The sequence below is a fragment of the Fukomys damarensis genome, unplaced genomic scaffold (assembly GCF_012274545.1).
Source record: "Fukomys damarensis isolate Sample0158 unplaced genomic scaffold, DMR_v1.0_HiC HiC_scaffold_11, whole genome shotgun sequence".
NCBI lineage: Eukaryota > Metazoa > Chordata > Mammalia > Rodentia > Bathyergidae > Fukomys > Fukomys damarensis.
In genome coordinates, this window is record NW_022900923.1 from 2,751,432 (window position 1) to 2,760,512 (window position 9,081).

Here is a 9,081-nt window from a genome sequence, read left to right on the forward strand (position 1 = left end):
TTTTGTTTTGTTTTGTTTTGTTTTGTTATCAGGGGTCCAATTCGGTACCTTGGGCTTGCAGGGCAGGTGGTGGAACCACTGAGCCAAATCCCTGGCCCCACAACAACACTCTTAACAGTGCTAACCATGCCTCTTCTTCACCCTTCTCAATAGAAAAATAACTGTTATTCTGCCTAGCTATCTGACTGTACCTTTGCTTTTATCTGCATTTTTCGCCTGGTGCTTTATATGGTATCTAAACACTACTGTCATGATTGATCGTCATGAATAATTTCAGTAGTGAGATGGGAGAAGGGCACCCCCTGCTGTTTGCGAGGGGATACTTCATTGATTACCTTCTGTGCCAGGCCCTTGCCAGGCGCTGGGAGCACCCTGGTTCCTGTGTGTTAATTCACAATGAGTGTCCTTTATCTAGAATGTGTGGGTCCAGAAGTGTTGCAGATTTCGGACTTTTGGCTTAGGGATGCCCAACCTGTGTGTGATGTGTTGTACTTTTAATCTAGAAAATTGCCTTATTATAGTGATCTGATGCCATTCTGCTGTTGATGGTGATGTGTTGCCTGACTCTGATTATAGAAAATGATGCTCAAACATGGATAATCTGGATTCTCTTAAAATGGAGCTCTACAGCAGTACAGACTTGAGTGAATCACTGACTTCTAAGGGTTGATTTAGAGCCCCCAAGGTTGTCTACCTCAGATGCCAGATTTAAACATTATTTCAGAACATTTCTAATACATTTTCATTGGATTCCTTTCACTTGCCACTTCTTGGGAAAGAACTCTTAAGTCCTTCGTGTCATCTTGGTTTATGATTGTTTTTCTTTTTTCCACTTGACATTTAAATGTTATTGAAGCAGTGTCAGATAACCAAAAGATTAGTAAATGCAGTAACACAGAGCCAGTTAGCCGTGGTGTGCTGTGCCCCCTACACCTGCACATGGTGGTTTGCAGTCTCTGGTGATGCCTGTGGCTGTGTCGTTGCAGGTCATCGACCCCGTGGCCCCGAGGTACGTGGCGCTGCTAAAGAAGGAAGTGGTCCCTGTGAATATCCCTGAGGCGCAGGAGGAGATGAAGGAGGCGGCCCGACACCCGAAGGTCTCCCCAGTCCCCCACTGCTCCCGTCTGTTACAGAAGGGGCCAGATAATTAGAACCAAAATGTGCTTTCACAGCAGTCGAGTTATTAGGCATAATTTTTATTCAGCATCACTTGTCAGGGTCTGCTGCCAGTTGAAGTAGATCTTTTTATGGATTTCACTCTGAAATTCATTCTGACAGCGCATAGCACATCACATAGAAGATCAGTGCTGATTTCTGTTCTGTGAGACGACCTGGTAGTTAGTGTGCAAAAAGAACTTCACTGAAGATAACAAAGCAGTCATTGTGAGCGCCGAGGCCTATCTCATGTCTTTATATGGAATCAGGTGCATTCTGTGTAACTGGACCTTTGATTTTAAACCTTTTTCTTGGTCGCTGCACCACTCTCTTTAAACCAGAACACTAGACCTGCTAATACCGAATCACTGCCGGACTTTACAAAAGTCTGCGCAGTACCCACATGATCTGTCTGCTTTGTGGAAATCAGCTTAGAAGCAAAATGGTATCTGTTCATCTAAATTCTGATCATAAATCCCGAACATAGCTGGAGTTCCTTTTAGTTGGACGTGGTTACCGTCCGGTAGTCACGCTTGCTGGCTTGATGGATGAAAGCTAAGGTCAGACTCCCAAGCCACGTTAGGTCAGAGGCTGACACACTGGCGAGACGGCAGCGCTCTAAATTCTGACTGCTTAGGGTCCTCTGAGGCTCTACTGCTTTACATGCATCTCGTTTTATTTTACTTTTTAACTTGTGTTGTAAGACACTTGGCCCCTGACGTGCTTTGGGAGCTCACGTGTGTTGAGATAATAGACGCAGAACAGCAGGCCTTCGGTCCGTGTCACTTGTCCTCCTGGTGTGGCCGCGCAGACCCTTGGCCCCGCCAGGCCAGGCCTGGCCCGAGTGGGTCTCTGCGGCGTTCCATTTTCTCTTCAGTAAGTGCCGCCCTCTCTTCCTGCCTCAGAACCCCGAGGTGGGCCTCAAGTCCGTGTGGTACGGCCCCAGGGTGCTCATTGAAGGTGCCGACGCCGAGACGCTCGCTGAGGGGGAGACGGTGACCTTCATCAACTGGGGCAACGTCGCCATCTCTAGGATACACAGGTAGAACTTCTCGTGGCCTCTTACCTGCTTAACTAAGCATGGCCCAGTGCAGATCCCAGTTTACCTAATTCACTACCCTACCGTGTGTTACTGACTGCATGCAAAATCAATTTTTTTTTGAGTTTTAAAAATAATTTTTATTTTTTAAAGTTAATATGTGTATTATAGGAAAAAAACACAAGAAGCAAAGAACAAAGTCATTCACAGTCATAAGCAAGCTTAGCTGGATGTGTACTAGGTCCTGTGTGTTCACATAGGACAGCCATTCTGTGTGACTGAGTTTGTACAGTGTGTGTCATGCTTTTCTACACATCATGAATACTCATCAATTCAGAATCCCAAAGCTACAAGAGTATTTTTGATAACTCCGAACACTGCACCAACTCAAATCTGTCAGAAAAAAATAGTAACCCTGCCTTTCTTGGGACAACAGTTTCTCTGAAGATAAAAATGGCAGCGGGCCTCTACGTGGAAGTTTCGGCAGTTACAGTTAGGATACTGTGTTTCCTTAGTGCCTGGTTTAAAGTGAAAGCTAAAGCCACAGAGTATGCCGAGCCGAGCCCTGTGTCAGAGTCATCAGATCTCTTCTGTTTACAAAATTTGCTCCAGTATACTCATAGGCTGTTGAGATATCTTTTAATTGTGATACTGAAAGTTACTACATCTAGATACAAAAAATAATTCTAAGGCTTTAGGATCCCTTTGTATCGTCGTTACATAGTTGCCTGGTGGGGAGTCTTTTAAACAAGAGTTATTTATAGCTCAGTCCTGTTCTGTTTTGTTTCGCTGAGACAGCATTTCACTGCATAGTGCAGGCGGGCCTTGAACTCATGGCTCTTGGCGGTTCTTCTGCCTCAGCCTCCGGAGTGCTGGGATTACAGGGGTGCAGCACCACACCCAGCATTACTTATAATTTAATCCTTACCCTGAAGGTTGCTTTAAAGTGGGTCAGTGTTAATGATGAATTTTAATTTTACTTCGTCCCTCTGGTAGCATACATTTATTCATTTGATTTCCATTTACAATTTGTTTCTGTAAACTGTAGTGTTAACTGTGCAATCACTACAGATGGTGCATAGATCCGTCCGGGTTCTCCATCAGATGTCAGGATCTATTGTCCAGTGGATTTGTGTCTTGGTGACAGACACTATATTTTATTTACCTACGGATTGATACATCTCACGTATTAGAAGCTCAGATATATGTTTGATTTGAATTTCTTAAAAAAAAGTTCTTTTGCATTTATTGTGAAATGAAATCATAGCCTCCTTTGAACTAATTGTTATAGAGCAAAATAACCCATTAATAGCAGCACGGTTTCTTTCTCTGAGTACTTTTCAATCTTACACCTAGAAATGCAGATGGAAAAATTGTATCTCTTGATGGGAAATTGAACTTGGAGAATAAAGACCATAAGAAAACCACCAAGATCACCTGGCTTGCAGAGACCGCGCGTGCTCTTCCTGTCCCCACCATCTGTGTCACTTACGAGCACTTGATCACAAAGCCCGTGCTGGGGAAGGACGAGGACTTCAAGCAGTACATCAACAGGAACAGCAAGGTAACCTCTACCAGAGGCCGCGTGCACCTTTGCCTGTGAGATGAACCTTTCTTTGTACTTTTGCAATTAATTTTAAATGTTTTGGCTTCTCAAGCAAAGTGGAAAAAGTCTGTGGGGTTCTGTTTAAACAAACATTGTGAAGGAATAAAGAGAAATGCAGTGAAGTCAAGCAGGCTGCCTGAGGACTGGCAGCAAGGCGCCCTGAATGCAGGCTGCCCGCCCTTGGCCGAGCCTGGGTGTTTCTTTGCAGTTCGTATTCGTGGTGGGAAGAGCAGTGACCTCCACAGGACCACGGCCAGGTTCCCTAAAGGTCTCCTGAGCCTCAGTTAAGAAGTGCTGACCTTTTCAGTGTGACGGGGAAGCTGAATGCAGTGGTGCACTCCTTCCTGTAGGCTCAGCTGCTCAGAAGGCTGAGGCAGGAGACACACAACTTTGAGGTCAGAGCGGGCAAGTTAGTGGACTCTGTCTCAAAATAGGAAGGGGCTGGGGGTGCTGCTTGGTGGTAGAGCACGTGCCTGTGCCTTGCATGCACCAAGGCCCTGTGTTCAGAGCAAAGTCTTGCCCCTCAAAAGTGTGACTCCACCTGCCATTTCTTTTGACACTTAATGTTTCACTGTGTGTGATCCGTTCAAAATGGGATTGTTCCAGCTACTGAAAACACTGTAATTTTTTTTTAGACTTGTTTAAATTCTGTAAATGGAAAAAGCATATTTTGGTCTCATGTCATCTTTGTAGCGTGAAGAGCTAATGCTGGGGGATCCCTGCCTGAAGGATTTGAAGAAAGGAGATATCATACAGCTGCAGAGAAGAGGGTTCTTCATCTGTGACCAGCCGTACGAGCCTGTTAGGTGAGCGAGCACTTGCCGTGAGCATCAAAGCCGAGCCTTCCCTGTGTGCCGTGCCGGGTCAACTTCTCCTTACCCTGACCTGGTCTTCTGTATTCAATAGTTCAGACTTATAAAGCGATGTCTGTGAAACAGCTACTAAAACTGAACCGTATGTGCTTATCTTTGTGTAGTCCAAATGGAATGAAAAGGTTTCGGTATGTCACCTTATTTGGGGGTGACAATCATTACTCCTTTTCTTTGTGGTATATTTCCACTAGACGTTTAGTATTTCAAAGAACTGAAGTATTTGGAAGAGAACTTTTATCCAAGGTTTCGTTCTGTCTCTTTTTATTATATCTGTTTAGTTGTGTGGTCAGTCCTGTCTCCTGAGCTTCAGACTTGTGGCTGTCATTGCCCTCTGTCAATTAGAAGTCTTTAATTCCTCCACTCAGTTTGTTGCAGATTCCAGCGCCCTGTTCAGCAGCCTGGCTTTGCTCTTTTTTCCTCCCCTTTCCTCCTCAGTCGGCCCCACTCTGCTTTCCCCGCAGTCCACAGCAGACCCTCCACACTGCCTCATCTCGGCTCCCTGAGCGTTTCCTCCTTGCTCACCAGTTTCTGCAGTGTCTCTTCTGTACTGTTTTGCCCCTTTCTGATCTACCTCTCTCCCAGTCAGCAGTCCAAAAATTTCAAAGAAACTGTTTTGCCACATTTCTCCCCACTTAAAAAAATTTTTTTGTTTGTTTGTTTTTTGGTTTTTTGAGACAGCGTCTCACTATGTAGTTGAGACTCACCTGGAACTCACTATGTAGCCCAGGCTGGTCTCCAACTCACAGCGATCCTCCTGCCTCAGCCTCCCGAATGCTGGGATTACAGGAGTGCACCACCATGCCTGGCTTGGAAAATGCTTTTTTCTTACTCACTGTAGGATCACATTGCTTTCATTTATTTATTTGTTCATTTGGTTTTTTGAGACAGAGTCTTGGCTTGCCTTGAATTTACTTTATAGCCCAGTCTGGCCTCGAACTCAGTGATCCTCCTGTCTCAGCCTGCCTCCCAAGTGGTAGGATTACCAGCTGTGCCCCCATGCCTGGCTCAGGATTACATCACCTCTAGTCAGAATAGGGTGCCTAGAAACATTGTAGACAGTGCCTGGGCTTACTATCCATCAGTGAATAGCAGTGGTGGCTGTGATACCACAGACTAACAGTAGGTTCTCAGTTCTGTGCTGAAAATCCTCGAACTTTTCAACAAATGTTACTGGAACAACTGGATAGCCACATACGAAAGAGTAAAGTTAGACTCTGCTTCATACACATACAAAAATTCACTCAAAATGTATGAGAGACCCCGCTGTGAGAGCTAAAGCTGTAATACCATGAGAAGAGACCAGGAATACATCTTGGTAAACTTGGCGACAGTGCTTTCTTGAATATAACATCACAAGCATAAAGAAACAAAGAAAAACAGAAAAGTTGCACTTCATCAAAATTTAAAAATTGTGCTTATCAAAGGCTACTGTCAGGAAACTGCAGAGGTAGCCTCCGAGGGGCATAGTGAGACCCTGCCGTGGAAAAAGAGTTACAGCCCACAGAAGGGGAAACGTAACTGCTCATATATCGTGATAAAGAACTTGTATCCAGAATAAAGAAGTTTTGCATCGCAATAGTGAAAATAACGTAACTAAAGATGAACAAAAGATTGAAAGCTGTACACAAAGTCAGTAAACACATGGAAACGCGCTCAGCTTCACTGGTTATTTGGAAGAAGCAAACTCAGGCCACAGGCCGGCTGAAGTACGTGTGACGGGGGAGCTTGTGCTCTTACCTGGTGGGTGGGTTGTGAAGGGTGCGGCCACTGTAGGAACCGGTGTGGCAGTGCCTTCAGAAGGTGGACAGAGCTGCCCTCCTGTTATGGACCCAAGCACAGTTAAAACACATCACGCAAGAACTGGCGCACAAATACAGGACTCGGCTGGTTGCCAGAAAGTTGAAAGAACCCAGGTGTCCATTAACTGATGAATGCATAAACGATTTATCATCTATATAATGAAATATTTATCTATGAAATGAATGAAGTACTGATTTCATTCATGCTGCAATGCCAGTGAACTTTGTAAACCTATCAAGCAAAAGGAGCCAGGCACAACAGACCCCGTATCCACAATTCCATTTCTATAGAGTCCAGAGTCGCCCGTGTTGAGCAGGGACCGTGCGGGGCGGTGAGCCTGACTGGGGACAGTGAGGGGCAGGTTTCTTTCCAGCATCGTGGAAGTGGTCAGACGTTGTGCAGTGATGGCTGCATGCTTTTATATAACCACTGAATCCTGTGCTTGGGAAGAGTGAGTGTTTTGGACGGGAATTATCTCAGTAAACATACCGACACAGGGTCCTGTCTTTGACAAAGTGATGCACTCTTTTCTTTGTAGCTTTTACCACACGGTTTGTGGAAGTCTGCTGCTGTGCAGCCTCAGAGGCAGTGCGTTAGTGCCGGTTGCCATCCGGGCAGAGTTGAGGACTTGTAAACACTGTACAGACTGCTTGTGAGCAGGTGCAGTGCAGTGCGTAGAGGCATCTCTTCACGTCAGGATGCTGTTGATGTGGACATCCACTGTGTGTCTGGTTCAGGCAGCGGGGACAGGGCCCGTGGCCCCGGGCTCAGCTGCTTCAGATCTGAGCATTCGTGAAGTGGGAGTTTGTGATCTGAGCTACTGGTTTCTATTCTTGTGCGTCCTATTCTTAGACTACTCGGAAGAGCCTCTGATCTGACTTGTGAGAGAATGGACTACATACTTTGAGACGCGTAGACTCCTAGCTGTTGAGTTTATCATTGAATCAGTTTTACTTGCTGTTTATTCAAATAAACTTTTTTATCCCTTCATTTTCTTTTTTAGCCCATATAGTTGCAAAGAAGCCCCCTGCATTTTGATATACATTCCAGATGGACATACGAAGGAAATGCCAACATCTGGGTCAAAGGAAAAAACCAAAGTAGAAGCCACAAAAGCTGAGGTAAATCGTCACGTGTTTATGCGTCCCTCTGAAAGCAGTGGTCTTTCTGTCCTGGGTTGTAGATGCCTCTTACATGTGAGACTGAAGAAGACAAGTATCTTACAAAGCAAGCTTTTCTTATTTACTTAGTTTGAAACAGGGTCCCAGTATGCAGAGCAGTCAGGCTTCATCTCATGAGCTCTCTTCGTTCTGGGATTATAGTTAGGAACCACCACACCTGGCAAAAATAAGTTTTTTTAAAAATATGGTTGTGTTATGTCAAAAAGTAAGAAAAGCTAGGTAAGAAGAATGTGTCTAGAAAGCTGTGTTCCCCTTACGGTAACCTGGCTGCAGTGGGCCCTTATTTTCCGAGCCGCCTGTCCTGGTCAGAGCTTCTCCGTCAGTGACCCAAGCAGAATGGCTTCCTGGCTTCCTGCTCATACTCCCCATCCTCCTCTGGGGCTGTGTGCACAAGAGCGTCCCATGGCCCTGAAGGGTCTGAGGGCTCACTGTGGTGGGGAGCTGTTTCCTCGCATTTTTATAAGTGACTGGATATATTTTGGGGGTAAAATCTTCTCAGTAGAGTGAGTTGGGAATCCGGCTGCAGCCAGGTCCGAGGGACCTGCACATGGAGACGTGTTCTACCTGTCTGGAGAGGTGGGGTGTGGGCAGCCTAACAGGCCGGGTGGCCTCAGACTCCCTCAGTGTGTAGCAGCTGTGGTTTCTCAGCAGTTTTCATGGCCTCCAAGCTCCCTGAAGTTCCTAATGCTCCCCTTGTTAAGTAGCTACATTGAATTAACAACCACACAGATGTTGATGTTTTTATGATATGGTTGCCGTTTGAAAAAATAATATGTGTAAATCAAAAGATTTTTAATTTTATTGTAAAACTATTTTGTTTTTAAATGTTAAGTATTTTAATTTTTCATTCTTAAAGTGATACTCAAATTGAAGGAAAAAATATAATTTCTTTTCTTGAACTTTGACTCAGATTGGACACTACCATGCCTATTTCCATGTTGAGTTTTCATTTGACATTTGATTGTTTTGTTTTGTTTCGTTTTTTGAGCCAGGGTCTCACCATGTGGTTCAGGCTGGCCTCGAACTCAGTGTGTGGCTCAGGCTGGCCTCAAACTTGAAGTTATACTTCTGCCTCAGCCTCCCAAGTGCTGGGATTACAGCATGCAACTCCACACCCGACATTTGATTTTTAACGTAGCAGTGATGGAAGGGAATTCATTGAAGGGAATACAGCACACTCTAATGTTAATCCCAAGCCACCGTGCATAGCCACTCACGCAGTACTGGATGGATATCAGGTGCATGGTTGCTACAGCACCCCCCCCAGCACTGCTCTGAATATGCTGCACCACCCTGGAGCGTCTCAGTGCAGAGTTTGGGGTCTGTGGATCTTGGCAAGTGGGAGTCATCAATTTGACAGCAGTGCAAAGATTTTTTGAAAATCATTCAAAAGTGTGGATGAGATGATTTTTTTTTTTTTTTTTTTTT

General features: G+C 45.0%; 1 protein-coding gene across 2 annotated transcripts in view; it reads left to right on the plus strand.

Annotated features, from left to right (window-relative positions):
- The window catches only part of Eprs1 (glutamyl-prolyl-tRNA synthetase 1), a 56,229-nt gene that overhangs the window by 26,703 nt on the left and 20,445 nt on the right, over positions 1-9,081 (plus strand). For both annotated transcript variants that reach the window (XM_010642494.1, XM_010642495.2), the window contains 5 exons: positions 987-1,097; positions 2,061-2,197; positions 3,551-3,758; positions 4,494-4,606; positions 7,476-7,593. In XM_010642494.1, coding sequence (XP_010640796.1) covers positions 987-1,097; positions 2,061-2,197; positions 3,551-3,758; positions 4,494-4,606; positions 7,476-7,593 — 687 coding nt within the window. The remainder of the gene's footprint in view (positions 1-986; positions 1,098-2,060; positions 2,198-3,550; positions 3,759-4,493; positions 4,607-7,475; positions 7,594-9,081) is intronic.